The 27717-nt window shown below is 41.3% G+C and overlaps 1 protein-coding gene across 3 annotated transcripts; it reads left to right on the forward strand.

Annotated features, from left to right (window-relative positions):
• The first annotated feature begins 121 nt into the window (after positions 1-121).
• Positions 122-27516, forward strand: DMC1 (DNA meiotic recombinase 1). 3 transcript variants are annotated; one of them, XM_090142162.1, is made up of 17 exons: positions 122-3923; positions 4815-4970; positions 5578-5694; positions 14019-14198; positions 16131-16221; positions 16831-16875; positions 19740-19886; positions 20188-20270; positions 20855-20907; positions 21755-21796; positions 22685-22757; positions 23531-23622; positions 24217-24290; positions 24394-24508; positions 25329-25389; positions 25932-26048; positions 26819-27516. In XM_090142162.1, exons 5-17 carry the CDS (start codon positions 16165-16167, stop codon positions 26886-26888), a joined length of 1029 nt encoding a protein of 342 aa, XP_089998288.1. In that variant the 5' UTR covers positions 122-3923; positions 4815-4970; positions 5578-5694; positions 14019-14198; positions 16131-16164; the 3' UTR covers positions 26889-27516. The 3 variants fall into 3 exon arrangements, with proteins under 3 accessions (XP_089998288.1, XP_089998290.1, XP_031456034.2); XM_090142164.1 differs by lacking the exon at positions 19740-19886; XM_031600174.2 differs by lacking the exons at positions 122-3923; positions 4815-4970; positions 5578-5694; positions 26819-27516 and adding an exon at positions 13433-13669 and having other exon boundaries at positions 14134-14198; positions 25932-26052.
• Positions 27517-27717: the final 201 nt, after the last annotated feature.

Below are 27717 nucleotides of genomic sequence, written 5' to 3' on the forward strand. Positions count from 1 at the left end.
CCTGCGCCCCGCCAGCCCCCGCCGCTCTGCGCGGCGGGTCCGCCGCGTGGCCCGACGGCGGTTTGCGGCCGGCGCGTCGCCATGGAGACATCGGGGCCTCGCCGCTCCGCCCAGCTGCTGCCCTGGGCGTGGGGCCTGGCGACGGGGTTCCGGGCCTCGCGGGGGGCATGGGTGGGGTTAAGTGCGCTGCGGGCGTACGGCCGTGCTCAGACGGGGCGAGGAGCGTGCGGGGCTTCGGTGCCTGCTCGCAGACTGTGGTCTCCCCTGAGCTCCTCTTCTCCAGGCTGAACAGCCCCAGTTCCCTCAGCCGCTCCCCATCGGACTTGTGCTCCAGACCCCTCGCAGCTCTGCTGCCGTTCTCCAGACACGCTCCAGGGCCTCCGTGTTTTTTCTGCAGCGAAGGGCCCAGAACTGAACGCAGCACTCGGGGTGCAGCCTCACAGCGCCGTGTTGTCCGTTGAGGGCTGTGGGAATACAGCATTAATATCAGAAAACCAAACTGTCTCACCCGGGGTCTTGCAGGGATTCTCTCAAAGCTCAGGGAATCACCGTTTTCATCAGGAAGTGGTGAGAAGAAATTCATCTGGAAAGACAAAAAACTGAGGGGAGATGGGGGAAGCCAAGTTAGCGCTCACATTCTTACCATAAGAGGCTGCTGTTTTGAGCTCAGAGCACGGGACATAGGGCAGGACTCACAGCCTTATTGCTCATCCAAGACAGAGATCATAGAATCACGGAATCATTAAGTTTGGAAAAGACCTCTAAGACCTCCCGGTCCAACCTCCAGCCCATCCCCACCGTGCCCATAACCACGTCCTCAGTGCCACATCCACACAGTTCTGGAACCCCTCCAGGGTCGATGACTGCACCACCTCCCTGGGCAGCCTGTGCCACTGCAGCACCGCTCTCTGGGAGAAGAAATTCTTCCTAATAGCCAACCTGGCCTCCCCCAAACCTCTATGCTTATTGTGATGTCAAAGAGGGTATTTGTTTTCATTTCTGACATTTAAAACTTGCTACATTCACTGGTGGGCTAGACGAGGCTGAGTTTAAAACTTAAGCTTTTTTTTTCATACTGAAAATAATTTCATTCCCAATTAATTTATTGAGCAGTAAGGCAATTCTTGACACCTCAGTGTTCTGCAGTTCATTATATCCCTTCTTCTAGAATGATAGATAGTGGTATAAATATCTCACCTGTTATAGCAGGCCAGGTTGGATGGGGCCCCGGGCAGCCTGGTCTAGTATTAAATGTGGAGGTTGGTGGCCCTGCATGTGGCAGGGGGGTTGTAGACTCATGATCCTTGAGGTCCCTTCCAACCCAGGACATTTTGTGATTCTGTGATTCTATGATATTGCCGAAGCAAACACCTCTTTTTCAGGTTTGTTCGGTTTTTTTCTTCACGTTATGGTCAGCTCCAGACATGGGAGGACAGCTGCCACACCACATTGCAACTGCTTTCCTCCTGCTTGACGGTCACAGGTTGCACCACCAGGAGGCCCTCACGGCAGCGTGTAGAGCTAGGCAGAGAAAACAGCTAGAAAGAGAAACGAGATGCAGAACTCCACTGTCGTAGGAGCAGCTGGAAAACCAATACTTGCTCTATGAATAGAGAATTCCACAGTGATGTGCAGGCATCTGTTAACTGATTCTTGTAGGAATCCTAATCTCCAGCCATCAGTTGTGACTTTTGAGGATATGTGGTTGTAATGGATGTTATCCTTACATTGAATCACCAAGTGATAATCAGGAAAGTGCATGCCTTTGTCTTGTGGATAACAGAGCTTTCAGAAAGTGTAGTAATCAAATGGCAGTACAGTCCTGTTTTGATTTCTGGTCTCTCATTTCCGCCCTCTGTATCTCACCTAAGGAATAAGCCTTCACCTAATTCACACCTGCCTTTTCTATGAGACTTTTCACTCGTTCTTGGGTTCTTCAATGCTTTCCACTTATCACAGTGGGTTTTTACTGCCTGCTAGAAGTTCTAAACATTGACACCAGCAAACTGATCATTCTCTTTTGCTCATATGACCTTCTTAAAAAATAAGGGAGAAAGAGAAATGTCTTAATTCTTTCTGTGCCAAATATTGCACTTTTTAATTACAGGCTCTGCATCAATTGAAACTTCAGTTGTTTCTTAATTCAAAATAAAGCATGGATATGCTTTTTGGTCGTGTAAACAGTACAATCAAAGGTTTCTCCAATTCTGATATTGGTAACAATAAAAACTACATGGATTTGTCATTTTTTCTTTCCTTAAATCCTAGGATTTCCCTTTATTCATTAATTGAGTCTTATATATCTGCTGTTATTGTTTCAGTACTGATGAATTCAAGACATCTCAGTGTAGTTTCTCAGCTTCTCAGTGTAGTTTCAGAATGGATGGTGGGTGAAAGTGGCTTTGTTTCTGTCAGGAAACACACCTTAAGCAAGCTGTAAGCTGGAAATTGAGTCCATTGCCCTTCAGTCTCCATCTCTGCCCTCCTTCCCTGAATTGTCTGATACACACATTTATTTACATGAGCTTTTCTTATATATAACTGTTTATATATCCCAGCAGTGTGCACTTGCAGCCCGGAAGGCCAACTATGTTCTGGGCTGCATTAAAAAAGGAGTGGCCAGCAGGGAGAGGGAGGTGGTTGTCCCTCTCTACTCGGCTCTTGTGAGGCCCCATCTGCAGTACTGCGTGCAGGCCTGGGGCCCTCGGTACAGGAAGGAGGTGGAGCTCTTGGAGCGGGTCCACAGGAGGACCACTAAGATGATCAGAGGGCTGGAGCACCTCTCTATGAGGAAAGGCTGAGGGAACTGGGCTTGTTTAGCTTGGAGAAGACTTTAGGGAGACCTCATTGTGGCCTTCCAATACTTAAAGGGAGCATATCAACAGTGAAGGGCTGTTTACGAGAGTTGATCGTGATAGGACAAGGGGGAATGGTTTTAAACTGAGACAGGGGAGGTTTAGGTTAGATATTAGGAGGAGGTTTTTCACTCAGAGGTTGGCGATGCACTGGAACAGGTTGCCCAAGGAGGCTGTGGATGCCCCATCCCTGGAGGCATTCAAGGCCAGGCTGGATGTGGCTCTGGGCAGCCTGGTCTGGTGGTTGGCGACCCTGCACAAAGCAGGGGGTTGGAACTGGATGATCTTTGAGGTCCTTTTCAACCCAGGCCATTCTATGATTCTATGATTCCATGATATTCTTATATACACTAACATGTAAAACACGTATCCTCTGCTTTAGGAAGGTTCTAAGTTTTGAATTTGGAACTGTGTTTTGCATTCTCCCCTCCCTTCCCCGCATTCCTTCAAGATGATGAGTTGCTGGGAGAAGCACTGCCCACAAGAATGCAGTGTAAAAGAATGCTCATTGATATGACATGGGCAAAACAATACTTGAATGTGACTTATGCACCAAGTGCCTGAATGATTTAAAGAATCTCATATTTAACATTACTGGGAGGGAAGGGTGTTGTATTTAGAAGCTGGTTCCCAGCTCACACATATAGGTAATTCGATTCATTCTGGGTATAAAAGCTGGTGAAACTCAGTCTGCAAGTTTAAATCTTGTCAGCCCAAGAGAAAGCTAAACTGTTGCCATAGGTCAGCAGGCAGGCTGTTTCCACAATTTGTTCATTCATTATCTGCTGAAGTAATGTGCTACTTCAGTTCCAAAGTTAAACAACTGGCGGCGATAACTTGTTGTCAGGAATCCTGCCAAGCCTTGTGCAGGACACGGGAAAGCTTGTAATCTGAGTTGAGATAGGTGAGCCAGTGCTCAATAGTTTGCAAGGAACAATGGTCAAGACAATGAAAAATAAATAAAAATAGTAATTTCCAGAACGACTTCCTGATTTGCTATTCAGTCACCTAGACAAGTATCTACATATTTAAAAATGCTCCGTAATAAGCATTTATCTTGCTGCCAAGGTGAGTGCCTGCCACTTAAGGTTTGACTGTTTAATTAAGAGCCTCTGATTTAATTCTTGTTTTGAAATCTTGGGACCTGAATGATGCGTATGATGGACAAATGCAAGAGCGTTCCTCCTGTGCCTGGACACAGAATAGCAAACCACTTTAAAATGCCTAATAGAAATACATAGTTTTCATCAGATGTATTTTTGTTAATGCTGTAGAAGAAAGAAAGAAAGACATGGCTATTTGTCACACAGAGGAGGGGAAAGTTCTAAGCACAGGCAGCAAATAAAGTAAGGCAGAAAGGGAAAAGTAAATCGTGGCTATTTGGACAAAGCATCATGGAGAGAAGTGGTGGGAGGAATGGTAGTATTAAATGTAGACAGAGGCTGCACTGGGTAGGGGGCTAGGAATGCTGAACCTGTTACAGAAGCCACTGAGAACATTCAAAGTTGGTAATGATAGCCATTTATTTCTCTATAAATGCTTTGAATGTAAGCTGAATTGTATCATTCTTAAATTGAATTTCAGGATGTGTGTATTGCAAAGTACATTGAAAAAGAGGGAAAAAAATGGGTGGTGAGCCTTCAGGTCTGCCCACTGTGTTCCTATTCTTATAAAGGAAGCTCTCAAAACAGCAAGTTGTTCTCCTTAAAATCTGAAATGAAGTATGTCACGCATTTTCTTTTATATTCAGTCTTATTGCAGAGGATTCTTACTTTCAGTGCAACGCACAGAATTCAGTCAGCTTGCATCTTGGTGATTTCTGCACACTTTTGTAATGAAGACTTTTGCTGCCATGTCTGCCAACAAGTAGAAGCAGCAGCTTCTGTTTCTCTTGACCAAGCTACATCCTTGAGTGCATTTTTTTTTTTTTTTAATTTTATGTAATGTGCACCATTGCAGAAATTCTGCCAGGCTCTGGATTCCTTTTATTCTTTGGAATGCCTTTGTGGATCTTTAAATATCATCCGAGAGAACTCCATACTGCCAGCACATCAGTTTGTCTCACCACAGCCAGCATCTTGCCACTACGGAGTGTTAGAAGACGACCCCTTACAGGTACTGCTTTGTCACTGCAGATGGCAGGGGGGAAATGTGTTTCACTGAGTAACTACGCAGGGAATGGATATTTGGGAAGGACTGGTTGCTGGTGCCACTTTTCTTCCCAGACCTACATGTTGAAACTGGGAATATGAGCGTGTTGTGTGACATTAATTTTGTTAAAGTAATTCATGGAGCCAATAAATTTTCAGGGAAGCTATCTCCAAACTTGCTTTTGTTAGAGACAGCTGACTTCAGCAGTGGTTGGGTGTTTTATGGAATAATTCATTAAGTTTTTTTTTTTTTTTTTTTTTTTTTTTTTTTTTAATACTAGATGAGGACATTACCCTGCTATCATAGCTTTTCCAAGCCTGTAATTGCTTTCTACCACCCTGCAATTTCTCTAGCAATTTCAGCAGGAGAGGATGCTTTTATTCTTTTCACATGACTGCAGTGTGGTGCTGCCAGCAATGGTGGATGCTTTATTTTGCCCTAGAAACAGTCATGTCTCACTTGTGGATGAGTTAACCTCTTTAAAGAGAATGCATGAAAATTAAGGCATTTATTTTACCACTGTGGTAGATGACTCAAACATTTTTTCTCCCTTCCTTTTTTCTCTTGAAAGAACTACAACATGGACAAGCTTCTAGCAATTGCCAGCTTCATCAAACAAGAAAAGTCTTCCAAGTCCAACAAGCAAAATTTAAAACAATGCATCTTCCAGTTATAGAACGAGGAAAAGGTAAAATATTATTTGTTTTACTAAGACTTTGCAGGCTTGCTTTGCTGCATCACGTCCTCCCCATAATAAGGATGGTGCATGTACATGTATACATGGGTTTGCTTGTTGGCCCTGGATAGCTGAGACTCATCAGAGGTGCTAGTAGGTGTATCCATTTGTGAGTGTCAAATTAGTGCAAATACTTCCTTAGGTACTGGATTCACAGTCCTGTGCTAGATGGGGGGAATGCAGTCTGCTAGTATTTGTTTCAAACCTCCAGGCAGTGTCAATATATGCTGAAAACATGACTGAAATAGCACCTCATCCTAGAGAGGTGATAAAATGGAGAAGGATGGAAGATGTTGTAGATGGCTGAGTGAATTTTTGATAGCTGATCTTCTTGTTGGCATCCCAATCTACCTTGCAATACATTAGCAATTCCTAAAGGCATTTGCTCACCTACAGGGAGTACTGCAGTGGCCTTGCTTTGTACTTTTTAGTACTGCTTCTTTGTCAGCTTATCCCCACAGATTCTGTCCCTTAGCCAGTAATGTTCCTTCCTTGTTCCCTGCTAGAACCTTCCATCACATCCAGAAGAACAGCTGAGAGTACTTTCTTCCATTCTCTGGATGGGTCCTGTAAGAGCTTACACAGCTTATGTTGTCCTCAACCTATTGATAGATGCAGCTTCTAAACTCTAGTGCTTTGGATATATTTTTTAGACTCAAAATGGTGATAGTTTGACATCTGTTGTACTTTTATGCTCCTCAACAGGTTTTCTTTAGTATTTGCTCTTTAGGAATCCTAATAGTGTTGGTGACTGTATATTTCATTCTTATTGCAGTAGTGCCTAGAATTTCCTTCTCTGTCTTTTTTTCTATCAAATAGACATAATTTCCTTCTGAAGCAACAGACAGGAAAATCCTCTGCCTGGGTAGTTCAGTCTCATGAACCAATTTGCAGGTGCTTTTACTTTAGATAGAGGACCTTCAAGGCCGCTCAATCATTCCTCACAATGCCCGGGATGAAGGATTGTTGTTATTCTCATCAGCTTCTTATCTCCAGTTTGCTTTTGCTGCGCTGGCACTGTGCTGGTGGGAATGTGCTCAGTGGCTGTTCACTTAAAAACACCTTATGGCTGCAGTTAAAATACCGAATGCTGTTTTTCCAGTTGAACATCTGAGAGTCACCATGTGGTCTGCTATCCATCTCCTTGACCTAAGAGCAGAAGTCATGTGTGAAATTTGTTCTCGGAAGCTTTGACCCTTACCTCCATGTTGGATTGTCCAGCCATTAGAGCAGAAAGCACTGCCTTAATGATCCAATAGGAAAACAACAAGAGGGCCAGATAAACAGAAAGAAAGATTGCAGAGGGAAGTACTGGGATATATTGAACTCAGTGAGAGCTGTGAGCCTGTGCTGAGTTTCAGGAGAAAAAAAAATTGCTTATCATTTATAATTACTAATTCAGCAGAAAACACCAGGAGAGAAGAGCTTGAAAGCTTACTGTGTGATACAGACAGAGGAAATGTTTAAGGTGTAGACACGTTTCCAGTAAGGCAGGCAAAGAAACTGATAATCCAAGGAAGGAGGAACAAGGGGTTAAATATCAGAATCATCACGTTAATCATTCACTAAAGTTCAAATTGTGAGACTGAAGCAAATTATTACCTGAACCATTTGCAAATTAAGGCTTTATGTGTAGCAAAATCAAGGAAACACCATATTTAAGGCTAACTACAACCCTTTTGAGAGTTCTAAATGTTATCCCAAAGTAAAAATAACTGTGATGAGGCAGTTAATGTCTATCCAAGCTTTAAAATTTGAAAAGAAACTGATCATGATCTTTTCCGGCCACTAGCCTGGCAAACATGGAATGCAAATGGAGCAAGATATGTTTGTTTCTGTGGTTTACATACAAACTCACTTGCAGAAGCAGCAGCAAAACTGAGTGTAGGAAACTGGCCGAAAGAAGAGCACATCCAGTTCTGCAGGGTGGCTGGTCTAAAAGAAAAACTATCACAAGCTCAGAAGCTGAGCTAGAAAACATTAACTTTTTCAAACTTGCTAAGTGCATGGAAGCACTGTGAAAGTTTTTCAAGTTGATGTTCTTCAGTTTTGATTTCTTTCTTTTTTTTTTTTAAGAAGAAATATCTCTAATGCCAGTGCTGAACCTCCTCCAAATATGAATTCAAAATATTTTGCTCACAAAATGCCATTTATTGATGTGACCAGTGAAGTCTCCTGTAACTTGGAAATTATCTATTTTCTATTAGCTCACATTAAATACATTCTTGTTTCTGAAGCATGCCAATGAAAACGCTGCCCGCAGTACAAAACAGAGCAGTGCACTCAAAGACATTATTCAACCTACTTGACAACAGAAGCACTCCGCTTCTGTGAGCTGTAATATATTAGAGGAGAAAAGGAAAACATTCAATTAATTATACCTTTTTTAGCTGTAACACTGAAAACTGCTCTTCCGTGTTCTGTGGATAAAGCTGCTCTGCTTTGAGTCTAATTTAGATTAATTCTCAATGCTGATGTGTGAATAAATTAGAGAAGCGTTGACTTTTTTGGCCATAGCAGTTAAGACAATATTTGCAGTACTTCCAGCTTGTTTGTATTAGGAGACAGAATGTCTTTGCTGTAAAGAATACACACAGTGCTGTGTTCTGCAGCATGGCAGTTTCATCTAGGAGCAGTTTTCTTGTTTTAACTCTTTCTGGGGCATAGTCTGCTTAAATCAAGTTTTCAGTCTCTTTTTGTTTTTTCTAAAGAACTCATTCTGTTGCTTCTCTCTCCTTTTCTGTCTCATGCACCAACATATACAGCTCCCACCAGGCAAATTCTCCTTCCTGTATTTGCATTCACTTCCAGAGCATTCTCTGTTTAAAGGAATAACGGGTGTCCACCAAATGACAAAATTGATCCAACATCAAACCAAAGCAATTTCTCCTGACTCTCTTCCCCACCCCACTAGCTGGTCCCATCTTGACTTTTTTTACTGTTCACATAAGCACCAGAGTGAATACAAGCAGTAGAAATGCAAAGCCATTTATATAAGGCAGAGCATGACAAACGCCCAGCTGGCTCAGAGCAGAGCTGTGTCTGAGGGCTGCAGCAGCCGTGCTGGGGACAGCATGCCAGCCTGGCCACGCACTGTTCCACTCAGGCCCAGAGTTTGGATGGTGGTTTCCTATTCCATCCGTGAGCAGAATATTTAGGCAATTCCGCCTTTTTACTTGAGTGAAATGAAGATAATTTGCCTATAGACTTGAACTGGGCCTGTGACTGACCTTCAGTTCAAATGCAGGCTTGTCAGTGGCATTGTCACTGGCTGTGAAGGCTGATCATAATTTCATGGTAAATAAATCAGGATGAAGAAAGCAGCAGTAATTTTTTTCTGACCTTGGAGGTTAATTCAAATGACCGAAGATGTCTGCAAGTGCAACTACACTTACACTTCCCACCTAGCTACATGTGTGGGCATTCTTATTCCATAATTAGTCTGTTTTCCCTGATTATCTTTTCCATAAGCTTTATAAAGTTGATTGAATTAAAGTAGAACAACATGCACTTTGTCCAGAACAAAAATCTCTGTGTGGAGTTAAGAACAGTTATTTTGGAATTTGCTAAAGCTGTTTAGAAAGCTCTCCTAGTGTTAAAAAGACCTGGGTCTCCCAAATTAGTTATTTCATGATTCAGAGTAACATATTTCCCCAAGTGCATTTTGTTATAACAGTTTTGTGTGTGTATGTGTGCAGAACTGTGTGCATGCAAAGTTGATAATGTATTGTTACTATAATTGAAATCTTATGTTTAATGTTTATTGAGTATCATGTTTGTCTAACCTTATGAATATATAGGTACTAGATGTTCTGTATTACATAGGCAGAGAACATGTGCATTTAATGTATGAACACAGTGAAGAAAATTGCATTGTTTTGTTTGGTTGGTGGAAACTTCCTTGGAGCACCCAGGTCTGAACAAAAAGAAATATCTCTCCTGAGTGTGTGGGAATTGGCTCATTGCACACCAAGTAATGAACCTGCTTTGCAGACAGCATCATGCATATGTGAAGCCAAGAATGTATTGTTAGGAAAATAGAAATGTGTAATGTTTATTGATCCAGATATAACTTACAAAAGGGAAAGAATAATGATGCAGTGAGAATACTTCTATAAAACTGAAACACACACACACATAGTTCTTGGTTTCTGCTCCTTTTCCCTGTATTTCACTCTCCCTTCCACTATTTCTGTGGGTTGTAAGGTTGGTGGTTTCATTCTGGTACGTGTGGGAGAACTGTTAAAGAGCTGTCAGTCAGGAGTCCTTTACTGGGAGGAATATGATGTTCATGTTGGTGGTTTCTTCCTCACTCAAGGATTCACCTGGTGTCATTTTTATGTTTGCTAGCATGTATTTATACCCTTACTCTCTGGTCTGCATCTCCATGTTACATCTGATTTTGCTATGCGTGGTGCACATGACATATATTAGATACTATTTCTTTGTTACCCTAAAACCAGCTGGACAGCTCCAGATTTACTCTTATTTTATCGCTGATGAGCTCTTTATAGCCATCAAGTTTCTTTTGTCAAGCCTGTGTCCTGCCTGTTATCATCCTTGCCTGTGCTCCTTTATACCACATCCTGTCCACAGTTCTCAAGGTCTCTGCTATCGCACCAGGCCTGTATTTCTCTGCACTACATCACTGTGCTAGCTGTAAATCTCTCATTCTACATAATAACCATTTGTTCCTGCCTTTTTTTTTTTTTAATGAAAGAATGGCTGTACAACACAGATAAACAGAAGTAAAACAAATTAGCCAGAGACACCTGGTCATTTATAGAAGCTGCTATCCCAGCTAACTGAGTAAAACGAGGTTACAGAAGGGTCAAGTGAAGCTCAGAGAAAGCAAGCCTGACAAGCCTCAGCCCTGAGGCCTTAGAAATTCACTGTAATACTGGGAATGGCAATACTAGAGAACTACATGGTTACAATGTTGTAGCCCCAAAAGAGGAGAGCAGGTAAGAGCAAGCTGTGCACACTAATGCATCAGTATGGGGCAATTATTTTAGAGCTGGCTGTGCTGGCATTTTGTTTCTTTTGCGGTAGAAGACACAAGAATGCAAGAATTAGTCACGGTTATTCGATCTTTTTAAACTAGAAGTTAGCTTAAAGTATATAGCACACTTTTACAAACAAAATTGCATTACCAAGTGAAAGATGGAGTTCAAGGGTGATAGCAAGGATAGTCAGAAACCAGAAACCAGGACCAGAAATTATCTGGTTCTTTCTCAAAAAAAAAACCTCACAACCCTCTAATAAAACAAAGTCCGGTTTCCCCAGGCAAGGAAACATCCTCTGAGTTCAGTTGATTCAGCTTTGAACTAGATAATCTCTTCTTGTCCCTTTCAGCCCTATTGTTGCCTTTTACTGGTTTGCTTTTCATATCTTAAAAACATTCATTTTCAAAAGGGAAAGCTTTACTTACTTATTCCGTCTTTCTGATGGACTCTGCATATGATAAATTGGTGCATGTCTCCAGAAAGGCTGTTAACTGGGATTAGGTTTTGCAAAACTTAAAAGTGGCCTTCTTTCTTTGAGTCTTCCTTTTATTTTTTCATGACATCCTTTATCACATATTAAGAATTATCTATTTTACAGTAATATTTTGAAATCATTACAAAGAAAAGGAAGCTCGTAGTGTTTAGACTGTTATCACCTAATGTCTTTATATAGTTTATATACTTACAGATTATTTCTTCTTGACTCAGAAAAGTAACTGTACGTGTGTTCACCCATTTGCGTTTGTTTGTTTGCTTTAATGAATAAATTGTCTTTGGCATCTTTTCTTCTCCAGTCACATCCATCCTGATGTGGTCCTGCATTCACCTGGCTTCTCTTTAATATTAATAGCACAGACATGTAATACATCATTTTCTCAGGAGGCTGAATCTTCCTGGGTTATATTCTGTCCTGTGTAGGGACAGGCATACTACAAGCCTGAAAGTTCAGAAAGGGCATTTGTTTATATATTTGATTCTATGAACTTGATCTATATGGACCTAAATAAAACACAGAAGCAAGCAATATAAAAACCACATTATTTCCCTCCTGTAACCACGGATTAAAACATTTTTTAAGATGACAAAATCAGCTGAATATTTTTTATATATTTTGTGGCAGTGGTTTAATTTGAGTTTGGCCTTGTTGGAGCTGGGACAATCTCAAATGAAAGGAAGTGCAGAATGACACCTCACCAACACCCAGTTGTAGGTTCACGGTGAGGATGGCAGTAATGGGATGCGATGGGAATGCCTTGACTTGCTTGGCAAGCTTGCCATGTTAGGTGATGAAGTGTGTGGAGTCATTGCAATGGATTGAGTGCCCCCTCAGTAAGTTTGCAGATAACACCAAGCTGGGAGGAAGTGTCAATCTGCCTGAGGGTAGGAAGGCCCTACAGTGGAATCTGGGCAGGCTGGATCAATGGGCTGAGGCCAATCGTATGAGCTTCAATAAGATCACGTGTGGAGTCTTGCACTTCGTTGACAACAACCCCATGGATTGCTACAGGCTTGAGGCTGAGTGGCTTGAAAGCTATGCGGATATGGAGGAAGAGGATCTGGGGTTGTTAGTTGACATCCAGCTGAACATGAGACCCATTGTGCCCAGGTGGCCAAGAAGGCCAATGGCATCCTGGCTTGTATCAGCAGTAGTGCAGCCAGCAGGAGCAGGGAGGTGACCGTCCCTCTGTACTCAGCTCTGGTGAGGCTGCACCTCGAGTGCTGTGTTCAGTTCTGGGCCCCTCACTGCAAGAAAGGCACTGAGGCCCTGGAGTGTGTTCAGAGAAGGGCAGCAGAGCTGGGTCTGGAGCACAAGTCTGATGAGGAATGGCTGAGGGAATTGGGGTTGTTCAGTCTGGAGAAGAGGAGCTCGGGGGAGACCTCATCGCTCTCTACTGTGACCTGAAAGGAGGTTGTGATGAGCTGGGGGTCGGCCTCTTCTCCCAGGGAACAGTGATAGGATGAGAGGGAATGGCCTCAAGTTGTGCCGGGAGAGGTTCAGGCTGAACATCAGGAAGCATTTCTTCCCAGGAAAAGTGGTGCTGCAGTGGCACCAGCTGTCCCTGGAGGTGTTCCAGAACCGTGTGGATGTGGCACTGAGGACATGGTCAGTGGGCATGGTGGGGATGGGCTCACGGCTGGACGAGGTGATCTTAGAGATCTTTTCTAACCAAAATGATTCTGTGATTCTTTAACATCTGCTGGGAGTCAAGTGAGCAGTTAGTGATCCCAGCTCTTTGAGGATGTTGGGTGTAATCTGTTATCCTAAATTGCACCTTGGATTGGAAGATGATCTTCAGATTCTGTGCATTCATTGGCTCTTCCAAAAAGAGGAAATGTGAGAGAATCATAGAATTGTTCGAATTGGAAGGAATCCTTAAAGGCCATCCAGCCCAACTCCCCTGCAATGAACAGGGACACCCACAGGTTGATCAGGGTGCTCAGAGCCCCTCCAGCCTGACCTTGGATGTCTCCGGGGATGGGGATTCAGCACTACTTTGGGCAACCTGTTCAGAAGTCTGTTTACACATGTATTAGCTGTTGTGGAGCCACTTAGCAGCACCAAAAAGATCACTCCCTGCACGTGCACTCCGTCTGGAGTAAAAGCATGCTTTGTGAAGGGATTCATCTTTAGGCTAAAGGACTGCCTGCCTAAGTGCTCTTCTGGAACAGTTCTAGTGGAATAATGCCGTTTTCAAAAGCTGTGCCAGCCAGTTCCTCTCTGCAGACAGAGCCTTAGGCACTCAGAATCCAGGCACGGACATAAACTGCTCGATTTTTCAGGCGCCCGCGGTGCATGCGCTCAGCGTTGTGCTGCGGGGGGACACCGAGGCAGCAGGCAGCGCCATTGCCCTCATTCCCTGGGCGGGAAGGGCGGGGCGCTGCCTCAGGAGGAGGAGCTCAGGGCGGTGCTGGGGCTGAGGGTGGGTCGGGGGATGTGGTGATTCTGCCGGTGGTCTACGGGGTGGGGGAGCGAACGAGGCGTTTTATCGCTTGTAATAGAGGCCCAAGCTCGGCCCCAGTTGGGTGGGCTGCAATGTTTCCGTCAGCTCACGAGCCATTTGTTAAAGCCAGCACGGTGTGCTCAGGACGGGTGCCTGTCGCACAGCCCGCGTCTGCTCAGCACAGCGCAGCAGGCAGGCTTTGCTTTGTGTACCCAACAAATAGCTCCCAGGGCACCCCGAAACGGCTGTATTTCCTCACAAAGATCCTTATTTCTTAATGGATTTGCCGTGTTTTCACACCTCCAGCCTTATATCTGGTTCATTGCAGGCTGTGACAACTGGAACCTTCTGAGCCTTCACTGCACCAGCAAAGGGAGGAGGATTTGGCTCATCCCTAAAGCTTCAATTAGAGTGTGGTATAATTCCTCTGTTGTTCCTCCTAGACTGCAGGAAGGCACAGGTCTGCGGCTGCCTGGTTTTTCTGCTGGGAGGTGCCAGTTGCCTCAGGGTGAGGAATAGGAGGGAGAACCGAAGGCTTAAACTGTGCAGGGTTATGTGCATTTCAGGAGGGTGTTTTAAACAGAGGAGAGGGTTGGGATATGGTTGTAATACCTTTTGCATTACTTGTTTTTCTTTCTTCAGTATTTGAAGCTCAGTGGGCTTAAAATCTCTTTGATTACTTTAATTTAAATTTTAATTATTTTATTGGAATTACTCTTCCTGTATAAAGTATGAAGCGAAGGCATGATTTCTCATTCTCTCATTCTCTCAATCCATAATTGTCAGGGTTCTGAAACAAAAGAAAACAAAACCATAGAATCATAGAATGGCTTGTGTAGGAAAGGACCCTAAGGATCATCAAGTTCCAACCCCCCTGACACAGGCAGGGCCACCAACCTCCACATTTAATACTAGACCAGGTTGCCCAAGGCTCCATCCAACCTGGCTTTGAACACTTTCAGGGATGGGGCATCCACAGCTTCTCTGGGCAGCCTGTGCCAGAGCCTCACCACTCTCTCTGTGCAGAACTTCCCCCTGGCATCTAATCGAAACCTTCCCTCTTTGAGCTTAAATTTCCCCCTTGTCTTATCACTATCTACCCAAGTAAGAAATTGATTCTCCTCCTGTTTATAATCCCCTTTTAAAGACTGCAATGCAAAAAAAAACACATATCCTGATGCTATCAGAAACAGCTAATTTTATAGGAATGTTTCCACTAAATATTAACAAAAGTGATTGCATCATACATTCATTTCAAAACACAAATAAGATCATCTTAAAATTATATTTTCTTTCTCACTTTTCCCATCTTCTGCGTATACAAGATTGACAGGCTGAGAGAGCTGGGACTGTTCAGCCTTGAGATGAGAAGGCTCTGGGGAGATCTGAGAGCAGCCTTTCAGTATCTAAATGGAGGCTGTAAGAAGGGGACAGACTCTTTAGCGGGTTCTATTGGGATAGGACATGGAGAAATCATTTCAGACTAAAAGATTTAGATTGGTTATAAGGAAAAAGTGTTTTACAGCAAGGGTGGTGGGGCACTGAAACAGGTTTCCCAGAGAGGTGGCGGATGTCCCCTCCTAGGAGACATCCAAGGTCAGGCTGGAGGAGCTCTGAGCAGCCTGATCTACCTGTAGGTGTCCCTGTTCATTGCAGGGGAGTTGGACTAGATGATCTTTAAGGATCCCCTCCAAGTGATATGATTCTGTGAACATGTGATTCTGTGATTCTTGTCAACAAATTATGCAGACCTTCTGTATCTATTTGAAAGCTAGGGGAAAAAAAAAAAAAGCTATTTGCAGCAATTTATTCTAAATTATCTCATCCTCTGTTAAATGTAGCTCATTTTGTAGGTTCACAAAAACATCATATTCTTTTCATGGACTTTATTAAGGAGGATGAGTAAGCAAACATATACAATCTTCTGGATGAGGCACTTTACAAAACTAGAGCAATGAAGGCAAGCTGACAGTTAAGACAGAAGCAACCTAACAATTTACAAAATGATAAAACTGGTACAGCAGGTTATGAAATCATATTTATAAGGAACTGTTCATTTTTCCTGCTTTCATATAACTTAGAGGCAATACTGTCCCTTTTATTTGACAGTGCTACTGCTTACGGAAATAAATTCTACTAATGATAAATCATTTAAAATGTTCCTGCCTCCAAACTCTCACTGGGACCCAAGATTCTTACAAGGGAATGAATTCTGTTTTCTTAATACCAGTTAAGCCTTTTCTAGACAAATTAGTTCACTGGGGAGTAACACAGTAGGTTTTCTCCTTCTGGAGAAAGAGAGGGATGCAGAATCCAAGTTTAAATCCATATGTGATGACATACTTAAGGTTTGTGCAGTTTGAGGTCATTTTAAAAGTCCTTTTACAGTTACTTGCATATTTATTATGGTCCCAATACTGTCTTTGTTTGCATTTCTCAGTACCAATCGATACTTTATTGCCTGTTCTTTCACAATGAAGGCCATGGAGGATCAAGTAGTCCAAGAAGAATCTGGATACCAGGATGATGAGGTAAATTTTATGGTTCTTTGAAAAACAGGTGCAGCAGGTGTCTGAAGATATGGTTACAGTGTACTGAAGCTCACAGAGAGACAGGAAGTCCCCAAAGACCACCAGGAAGTTCGTTTAGAATTTTGTTACAGTCTAACACCAAGAAAATCTCATTATCTCTGTACAGTTGTGTTCTTCAGATGCTCTTCACTAACCTTTCCAAAGCTATGCACAGTTTTTAATGGAATTATCATTATTGGTTTATATCTTGCACTTTAATATTAAATGCCAGAGGATTATCAGTTAATTTGAAGCTTCCAAGGAATGGTCATCAGCCAGAAAAGGCTGAAGAACAGTGGATGAAAGAGTCAAGATGTGATCCTAACACAAGTTTATTACAGCAGAGAATTACTTGCCTATGAAGATATATTTGATGAAGAAAGTGGTAGGAAATGTGTAGGCCTTTTTGGCTTACTCTGGGTTTTCTTATTTTGGTAGTTCAGCAAGACATGTTATTAGGGAAAACCATTTTAAGGTTTACAAATTTGAAGCACAGAGTGAGATAGATGTAATTTTAAGAAAAATAAAGACCTACTTTCAACTGTTTTTTTAATTGTTTTTTATTTTTAGGAATCCTTTTTTCAGGACATTGACCTGCTACAAAAGCATGGGATTGTAAGTATTACCAATGACTTATCTGCACATCATTGTCCATGTAAATTTCTCCTTGCAAAAAATTCTAAATCAGTCATGTGAAGACAAATTTTGCCTTTGGTGATAAGACAGGTTTTCAAAATATCTCATTCTCACTAGATTCCTACATAAAGTGTCAAGATATTCAAAATATTTAGCACCCAGTACTTCTTGAAAAGCCAACTAGCTGCTAACTTACATGAAAACCGTATAGTAGATCACTTCCTGTTCCTGCCAGTCTTTGTAATTATACCTGCATTTTTGGTTCCCTTGAAATTACACTGTGGCAGTTGTTGCTAAATTATTTTTGGAAGGCTGTTTAAGGGAGTAGAGTGGGAGTGAACAAACTGTTAATAGCTGGAGAAGTAAGTGGAGAGCTTTTTCATCAAATATGAATTGTTCTCATCATCAACTTTACTGTCACATAAGCATTAGCTTCTTACTTGGATTACTGTTATTATATATTTACCTTGGAGACTGACTCATGGGTCAGAATGTTCAGTGTTAGAAAAGCAGAATAAGAAGTTTGGTTTGCCTGAAGTAATTTCCAATTTAAGATAAATGACTGTAGATGGATACAGACAGGGATGACACAGGCACAATGGGACAGGGTTATCCAGCATTATAGTTACTGCACTCAGCATGTCAGCAGTCTAACTGTTTCCACTTTCTTACTGACAATTCATTGTCAGGGTTTTAAAGAGTTCTGGAGAGGATAATGAGGTAATGAGCTGTAACGATGGTACAGTATAAGAAAAATACACAAATTCTTGTGTTAAAAAATTAAAATTAGTCAAAGAGGCTGACCTCATGAGCTGAAAGAGAGCTGTGTAAGCTTGTCAGTATAGAACAAGGCACAGTATGCAGAAAAATGTTGCTAAGTTATGGAAAATCTTGAAAATAAAGAGTAGTGACTTAGACTGTTCTTCATCATACTGTTTTTGGAGACAGATGTGGCTTACTGAGAGTCTCCTGCTCCTTTTCTATTATTTTTCTTCTCCCATTAAGTGTTTATTCCTACTTCTCAGGGGAAGATGTTATTCTCATCTGTGCCAGTGAGCATATGATGACCTATACCCATTAATTTCACATGCTTAAAGTAGTTTTTATGGCTTTAGATATTTTTCCCCCCAGAGGGATAGGAGAAAAATATTTCGTAGATGTGTCAGCACGGCCACAAATAGTCAGGTTTGCAGAACCCAGGCTGGGGTTTGATGTTCTAAAGTGTTTGATAGGAATTAAGTTTCTGTGATCCCAATGCCACTGCTGAGCGTTCCTACCCTCAGGCATGTGCTATTACATTTTCTGGCACATCTGTTGTAGCCACACTGTGAACTAGATTTGTAAATCAATTCTTGCAAAAAGTATGACAACAAAAAATATGATCTATGTAGTTTGTTTATTTGTTCATTTGAATTCTTGCTGTGCTCCTGTTTCCATCTCAGAGGCATACAACTAGGGCAGAGATGCTACATAAAAAGGTTGGGAGTATCAGGATAAGCAGCTGGTGTAAGGGGGCAGGTGTGTCGGTGTGTTCAGTCAGGACAAACTGCTGAATGCTTCACGGTATCAACTAGTAGAAGAGAATTCTAGTACTTTGGCTGGCAAACAAACAGTTGGTAAAAGATGTATTTGGGAAGCAGAGGACAAGAACTTCTGCAACCAGATCTGCTGCTCAGGGAATTGTAATGTGGAGCAGTCTTAAGTTTGATGAGACCAGTAAGACAAGGCCACTGAAGAAATGAGGAAGCTGAAGAGTGAGTTTTGGCTTAGAAAAATGATCTTTGCAGCAAAAGTCTATTGTCTTAATATAAAAACACTACATGAACAACAGCTCAATATTGTTTTTGTTTGTTTGTTTGTTTGTTTTTTAATTACAGATTTTTTGGGTTTTTTTGAGTGGAAGAGTCATTTCTATTTGTGATCGATTTTACCTCACCTATCCCTCTTAATGTAATAGTCAAGAATATCTCACAGGATGAAAAATAAGCTTCCCAATGACCACAACTAATTCTTTCCATAGCCCCCCTCCCATCCTAAGAACAGATATCCGCACAGTAGATAAAAAAAATGATTCATCCAACTCATAGTGTGGTTTGTTTGTTTGTTCTTTTAAATAAATAACTTGGCTAGAGATGATGAATTGCAGTATTACCTCCAACCTTTCCCATGGTATGTTTCTTGTGAGTTATTTGTTCCTTGCCTTTACATTTCCAGTGATATCAGATTTCTAAAGTGAGGTGGGAAGAGGCAAAACATGCCTGTAGGGTGCTGAATGAACTCATGCTGTATCCAGTGAATTAAAACCTCTAGTAAGCCCATTCCAGATGCAAGTGCCTGTTGGATCTGGCAGGTTAGGTGTGTTTTGCTTTGGATTTGCTGTCAACATGCAGGAACGTCACAGCGGTTAGAGTCAGCATCCTACACCTATGCAAGTCAGCTCCCAGCTGTGATCAGATTACCTGGTTTACAGATTATGTGTGCAAGGGGAACAAAGACAGATTGAATTTGACAGGGTTTTTTAGGTTAGACTCTACAACACCTGAAATAATTCATTCTGTTTCTTTACTATTCGCTTGGATCTAGAAAGACTGGCACTGAACAGGGACAGGTTGAGTACAACCAGACCCAACATAGCCTGCACCATGATCCTTCACATTGATGTGACTCAAAGTTTTCTGATATTTGGGTGTCACAAACTACATAAGGAAGAGTTTACTTTGTAAATATGTTTCTTTGTGAAAATACACGTGCAGATGAGTGTATAACAAAGTATTTCAAAGGTTTACTTTGCCAGCTGGTTGTTATCTGTCACAAGTACTCATAGAAAGGAATTTTCTTCGCAGAACGTGGCAGATATTAAAAAACTGAAGTCAGTTGGGATCTGCACTATCAAAGGAATCCAGATGACAACAAGACGAGCACTGTGCAATGTAAAAGGGCTTTCAGAGGTCAAAGTGGACAAGATTAAAGAAGCTGCAAATAAGCTGATTGTAAGCCAATCACTTTCTTGATCATTTAAATTTATGCTGGCCTCTCCAAAATGCTGCGCAACATTTCTCTGTATACAATTTTTCACCACCTCATCGAGATAATTTTGAAAATTATCCGGTTCACTATTCTTTATATTCTTTATATTTTGCAGCAGCCAGACGAATGTTGTGGTGCTTTTCATACCCAATGTGTGAAATGAGGCTGTGGTAGACAGAAGTCATCCGGGTGGGATATCACACTCTGCCTTCAGCTTAAAGCTCAACAAAATAAGCCTCTCATGTTCTCTTTGGTCTTCCTTAGGAGCCAGGCTTTCTAACTGCATTTGAGTACAGTGAAAAACGGAAGATGGTATTTCATATTACTACTGGCAGCCAGGAATTCGAGTAAGCTTACATCTACTTTTTTCCTGTCTTAGTACAAACTGTTCTGATTATATTTATTGTCTTGAATGAGAAACAAAAGTATAAAAGAACAAAAAATCAGTTAGGACATGTAGGTTATTTTGCATTTAGAGCAAGTGCTGTCTCAAAGATGCCTGAATCTCTAAGCAACAAAACCAACTCCTTTTCTGAGGGAAACCAGGCAGTCATTGTAAATAAACAGTTTGCATCCAAAAATTCTGACCATCATTTGATGATCCTGAACATCATTTTTTCACCTAATTAAAACAACCTGAAGGCCTACAATCAAAATCATTAAGTCTAAAAGACTTCCCTTGAAATACTTCTATGGAACTTTATCTTTCAGGGATGTTTTCTATCTTCTCTCTTCCAGCAATAATTTCTATACATTTTTCTCTTGCAGGCAGTAAGGAAGATTGATTTAATATTTTATCAATCAGTGGTCATTTAGTGCCCTGCTTTAGGACAGATATAACTCATCTTGAAGCAGAAAAAAATTATCTGTTTTCATTTCCTCTTGTGATTTTGTGGCTTTAACTATATCATAATTATCTTCCTTTCTGCAGCAAACTTCTGGGTGGTGGGATTGAAAGCATGGCAATCACTGAGGCCTTTGGAGGTGAGAAAACTACATTAAATGAGTATTATTAAACAGACAAAGAGTAGTTTAGATTTTAAATCAAGCTAGATCACTTCTGTGAAACATCACACCGTAGTCAAAGATGAGTACTGCATGTCTGGAAGAAGAAATAATCCACGTTGAATTGCTTGCAGACTAAGTTTGAGCTGAGTAATCACTATATTTGGGGGGCATGCTGATTCAGAATGACATTAATACTACTATTAACTATTTCCTAATATAGAAAAGATTTCCCTGATGCAATCTCTGTTCCTCTTCAGTAATGGCACAAAAGATCTATTTATTTACACTTGGGATGCATTGAATTTCATACAAGAATTTGCAATCAGTTGTTAGAGTAAATTCCACCCATTTGTGGTTAGCACTTCAAAAACAGTAAGAAGAGTTTGGAAAATGCGGTAATCTCTTTGGAGAAGATAAATTGGAGACCTGTATGATTTGATGTTGTGAGATTATTCTTGATCAATTAGTTGAAAATACAATTGGGACTGATCCTGTTTTGGGGGGTCAAAGTGGACCCAACCACTCATTTTTCCTCCTTTCTCAGTTACCAATTTCCCATCCATGCCTTGTGGTACTTAACTTCTACAGAAAAGTAGAAATAAACACAGCAGTCAGGCAAGATCAGATGAAAGCATTTCAGATTCTGCTTTTCATGCAAGATGTTTCCACTGAACGTAATGTGATTTATATATCAGGATTTAAATGTACAGATGTATAATTAGAGAAACAGAGGTGAATTTTTGCAGTAACAGAATTTGGTAAACTTGGAAGAAAAGACCAAAAAAAACCCAGGAAGTGACTTTTTTTTTTCTTTATTTAACAGAGTTTCGGACAGGCAAAACACAGCTATCTCATACCCTGTGTGGTAAGTGTGCTACCTTAAAACAGGGAATGTTGTTTGTTTTTTTTTTTCTTTACAACGGTGTAAAAATTCAACACAATATTCAACAATATTCAACAATAAAAGCAAGTCAGAATATTCTGTCTCTAGAAATATAGTGAAAAAAACTTTGTGACTCTTTCTAATAGATGTGTTTGAATACAGAACTCATGCAGATAATTGCTTATTAATACTGCTCACATCAATCTAAGTATTGCCAGACGGAGAGAGAAGTCCATAAGCCATGTTAGGGAGCAACACATGCTACCTGGAAAAGCAGAGCACAAACAGGAGTCATAGGGGAACAAGAGCATTGCTCTTGCAAAGGCAAGATTCTTTGTCAGCAATGCTTTTAATTTCCTGGGTTCAAGAAGTTCTGCTGACAATGACATTCTGAAAGGACACTGAAAGGATACCACTGGCTAACATGAACTGGTTAAACAAAGACTTTGGCAGTGCCAGGACTCTGATTCCACAGCACTATCTCACAATGTGTAGATAGTAGTCAGTAATAACTATTGTAACAATTACACTTCTGGAATATAGTTACAGGTCACTGGGTAGACAAACATTCACTTAAATGGACACTGTGGCATAAAGGGAATTGTGGAGCCTTCTGGAAAAATGAAGACTCTTCCATTCAATGCAATCTAAGTTAGTCAGCAGAGTTATATTCTTTCGCCTGAATGATCACAACTGAATGGATTGAGTATTTTAGCTTATTCACTTCAAAGAGGCTAAACTAGTGATTTCCACATTGATTAAAACCAGTGGCTCTCTGTGATACAGGTACACAGTCATCATATTTTATTAAAAATAATAGTGTGAAAAAATATTTTTCTCAGCTATTCATTTTATTCTGATTCATTCCAGTGACAGCTCAGCTGCCCGGGCCCAACGGCTACACTGGTGGAAAGATTATCTTCATTGATACTGAAAACACTTTGTATCTTTTGGGCTTCTGAAAGCTACAGGTACCTTGAACTGGAAAGACAATTCATTTTGTTCTAATTTCAAGCAAGTAGGAGGCTCCAGATGGCTTCACGCATGGGAAAGAATATGATAGGCACAGAAAACTTGGAGAGCGTAGTGTATAGTGGCTTTTCCTCTGTCATTTTATCTAATCCAAGCTGGAAAAGTTAGTCAGAATACAGATTTTAAGTACTTCTTTGGGATTTAACATGCTTTCTTAGTGGTGACAGGTTATAGAAAGCAATGAATAAATAAACAGATAGACAGATGATCATAGAATCATAGAATCATAGAAATGGCCTAGGTTGAAAAGGACCTCAAAGATCATCTAGTTTCAACCCCCCTGCCACAGGCAGGGACACCAACCATTAGACCAGGCTGCCCAGAAGCCACATCCAGCCTGGCCTTGAATGTATCCAGGGATGGTAGGTGATATAAGTATTTATCTCAAAATAAATTTATCTAAGAACTAACTTAATGTCTGTGATAGACTGTGTTTGAATAAGTTTTACTAGCTGCTAAATTCCCACAGCATGTATATCCATATGTCAACCCTAAACACAAAACAATTATCATCAAGAGCCTCAAACTGTCCTTAGGGTATGTAAGACAGTGTGAAAAGTCAGTCTTCTCTAGGATTAGAATAAATATATATTTTTTTCCCATATATTTATTTTGGGATGGAATTTTAGTGTTTTTAGAGCATGGTTTGTACAGAGAGAAATCCTTAACTCTGACTGATGTCAGCCGACCAGACCGTCTCCGTGACATTGCTGATCGTTTCAATGTTGACCATGATGCAGTCCTTGACAACGTGCTGTATGCACGTGCATATACCAGTAAGACCATCACTGCAACTGCTAGGATGACTACGATTTTTCTCCAAGGCTTCTAATTTAGTAGTATGTGTATTATAGTTGTCAGTGTACCATCTTAGTAACAGAAGCAACAGTTAATGTCTGAACGTAAGCTAACTCTATAAATGCTGTCGATAATTCTCTATAATTTTGTGAATGGACCTTCAAAGAAACAGTTTCATGCACTCTGACAGAAGACATTGCATTAATACTTCAAGTAAATGGGACTTTTACATGAACATAAATAATATGGCAATACAGTTTCTTTGTGTCATTTAATTCAGTGTTCATTTCAAAGAATTCTGTTGGTTTTCAATTCTCAAAACAAGACTTTTTTTGTGGAGCTCTTCACAAAGAAGTGTTGTTGGCTGGGCGAGTGGAAACTGGAGCCTGCAGAAGCATAAGCACTATTGGGTATTGGAGAAGTAGCTTGTTAATGGGCACTGGACTTAGGGCTGCTGGTGGTGAAAATACAAAGAATGCAGGCATTTAAAGTGGAATTTCAAAATTTAGGCTTTTCTTGCTTCAGAATTCTTTCTGGCCCTAATTTCATTTGTCAACTGTACTTCTCATCAGGTGAACATCAGATGGAATTGCTTGACTATGTAGCAGCCAAGTTCCATGAGGAAGCTGGTATCTTCAAACTACTGGTACAAGACTAATTTTTATTTTTCATACACTTGCTGCTTTCAGAATAGTTTTTGTTTGTTTGTTTTTCACTGTATTGACTTATCCAGTGCAATTACAATACAGATCATTGACTCCATCATGGCACTCTTCCGTGTGGATTTCAGTGGTCGTGGAGAGCTGGCTGAACGACAACAGAAACTCGCTCAGATGCTGTCCAGGCTCCAAAAAATATCAGAAGGTAAAGGAAACATTGCAAAATATGGACAACATGGATTGGTGTTACTGAAACAGCAATTGTTGGTGGCAAGACCACTAAGTGTATTATCAAATCAGGTTCTGGCCCAGGGATCCTTGCTCACTTTACGCTTCTGTCACTTACCAAAAAGAAACAAAAGTATATTATTTCAAGGTGACAGATAAAAGAGTCTTTAGAATTATTTAACATTTAGAGTTCTCCCAGAAATACTGTTGAGAAGTCCTAAATAGGAGGCCAGGTTTTGAAACTGGACAAATTTCCAGCCTTCCCCCAGCTTCTACAGTCTAAATACAAAAGGAACATGGAGAACAGGATAAAAATGGAGAAGGTACAGAGAGAGGAGAAGGCTGTGCTCACTGCCTCATTCTAATTGCTGCACAATGCTCTGAGGGATGAAGATGGAATGAACAGGATTCTTCCTTTTTTGGAATGGCTCAGAAACATTGATAAAGAATGAGTAAATGTGTTTATGTAGTAAATATCAAAAAAAGGGGAACAGTCAGAGGGAGGGAGAAGAGGCCTAGGGCATGGAGCCCATGGAGAAGATGGGAATTGAGAAAGACTTCTTCAGCAGAACTCTGAAAAGTGCTCACTTTCTGGCAGAAATATTACAGCTGACACAAGAGCAAAGTTAGGCTGTCTTCCCGTTAAACCCAGCCAGCAGGCATAAGGAACATTTGCTTCTCTTTCCTTTGAAATTTGAAGTGCCTCAGTAGCAACCTTGATGTTACCCTGAATATGAGGATATTTTTGAAATCTAATTTGATACAGTTCATCTTCTTTGCATTGTTTTCTATTGCAGAATATAATGTGGCTGTGTTTGTGACCAATCAGATGACTGCTGATCCAGGAGCAACTATGACGTACGATACTCACTGTCACATTTCTAATCTTTGGTTACATATTTGGTTACATATTTAACAGAGATAAGAACTGAGACTGAGCAACAGGCATTGACATGAAGGCACACTCCTCATGTTCTAACTATTTCAGGCTGTCCTTTGGTCTTTCTGGTATCACGAGTCATTCACAGATGACACCTATAGGTTTCTCTCAATTCATTTTTTAAAATGATCTATTTTTCCTGGCTGGCATGATGATTTCTTTCACTGTGTCTTGAATGAACAGAACAAAACATAACAACTATTGAAAAAAACACCTGTCTTTTAAAGCAGTGTATATACGTTGTGTACATTCTTGAACCTCTTGAATTTGATGAGAGGACATTGAGCATTGAGCATCTTATCTTGAGACAGGTGTGTTTAGATCCTCTTTTGAATTCTGCCTGTTTATTATTCATTACTGACTTCACTGTGCATTGCCTGACAGTTAATCACACTATTAGCCTAAGGAAATTGCATGGTGAATCATCACTTTTTTTTTTTTTTTTTTTTTGCTGATTTAGCTTTCAGGCAGACCCAAAGAAGCCCGTTGGGGGCCACATCCTTGCTCATGCTTCAACTACCCGAATTAGTTTGAGGAAAGGGAGAGGGGAGCTGCGTATTGCAAAGATATACGACAGGTAAATCTGTCCTTTCACAGGAAAGAAGCTGCTTTATGAACACAGTAGGGTGTCAAAGTTCATTGCACCGAAACTTAATAGCTTGTGAACTGATTGGTGGTTTCAAATGAACCATGCATCTGGATGGTATGTTGAGAGAAAATGTGAAAGGACAGAGTGATTGGTAGATCTAGATTAGTAGATTCCAAGTTCTCTTGCATATCATATATATTACGTTATGTAACCTTTCCTCATAAATCCTACCAGATGTTCATTTCTTCTAGAAGACTATCAAATCATAGAATCACAAAATCAGAGTGGCCTGGGTTGGAAAGGACTCCAATGATCATCTAGTTTCAAAGCCCCTGCTATGCACAGGGTCACCAATCACTAGACTAGGCTGCCCAGAGCCATGGTTGTCCCTTGGCAGGAACATTCCAGATCTGTTAAATGCTGACCTCAGTGGGTATCAGTTTACACGCTGAGCTGGGGCAGATGCAGGTATTAAAAAACCTATTAGCAGAACTGTGTGGAGAGACCAGTGCTCCCTGGTCAGCAGGATCTGAAATGTGGAAGACACGTTTGCACAGTCTTCTCTTCTCCCACACTTCCTCCTTTCCCCTCACTTGTGTTTCTCATCTTCAGAGAGGTGGGTTTCATGTTTTCTCATCTTGATAACATTGATCACATCTCATAAAGATGCTGAAGTATTCCATGTTGCTTTTACTTAAAACCTTTGGGAGACCGTTCCATTACTACATTTAACACTTGTGGATTTCTTTTTTTCCCAGTCCTGAGATGCCTGAAAACGAAGCCACATTTGCAATAACTCCTGGAGGGATTGGAGATGCCAAAGAATAGGCAGAAAACTCATGCAAAAGTACAGCTGATAACCACCAAGGCAGCGAGTTGGGATGAAGATTTGTGCAAGCTCGCTGTCTCCCCAACTGCATTTTTATCTTCTTGGAACAATTTGAGAGGTTTTGAGATAAACTGTGTGCTTCAGTGTTTATTCATCTTAACAGAAGTTGGTTCATTTTGGGTCTTCTCTTTTCAATTGACAATAAATAGCTGATGGAAACGGCAAAAGCCCAAGAACTTTGTGGAGTTTCACGTGCAGAAGAAAAAAAATATATAATAATTACCTGAAATACCTTCACATTGATCAGATTATTTATTTATGCACTTTTACTTTTTGGAGAGAATGACCTCAAGTTGTTTACACTAAAGCTAATAATAAAGATATAAAATCAGAACAGCATTTGACCCGTGTTTGGGTGCTTTGCATCCAGCCCTACTCTCAGTCATCTCCCACGGGAGAAATAAGCCAGATGCAACCCAACCTTTTGAAACCCGTTTGGGGTACCTCAAGCCATTTTCTCCCAGCCAGGAGAAAGCAGACATCATGGCTGCTGTCCCTCCCGCCGCTGCCCGGGCGCTGAGCCCACAGCCCCCAGGCAACCTGCGAGGGAGCCCCAAGCCCACCGAACCCGCGCAACCCGCAGCAGCCCCTACAGCCCTCGGCCCCGCCGCCGCAGCACCGCTGTTGTTGTCTCCTCCACGGGGGCAGCCAGCGCCTGGCCGAACGGCCGTATTCTCTAAGCGCCGCTACGCTGCACGATTAGCGTAATCCTCCGACCCTCTGCCAGCCCTTCCCGCACAGCCCGCGGAAGAATTTTACGCAAAACGA

The sequence above is a fragment of the Phasianus colchicus genome, chromosome 1 (assembly GCF_987193195.1).
Source record: "Phasianus colchicus chromosome 1, bPhaCol1.hap1.1, whole genome shotgun sequence".
Taxonomy (NCBI): Eukaryota; Metazoa; Chordata; class Aves; order Galliformes; family Phasianidae; genus Phasianus; species Phasianus colchicus.

What these genes read in the sequence shown, in the direction of transcription:
- DMC1 (XM_090142162.1), top strand. Translation starts at nt 16,165, where the DNA reads ATGAAGGCCATGGAGGATCAAGTAGTCCAAGAAGAATCTGGATACCAG. An exon ending in CTGGATACCAGGATGATGAG is followed by an intron (nt 16,222 to 16,830) that starts GTAAATTTTATG and finishes TTTTATTTTTAG; the next exon opens with GAATCCTTTTTTCAGGACAT. An exon ending in ACTGGCAGCCAGGAATTCGA is followed by an intron (nt 20,271 to 20,854) that starts GTAAGCTTACAT and finishes TCCTTTCTGCAG; the next exon opens with CAAACTTCTGGGTGGTGGGA.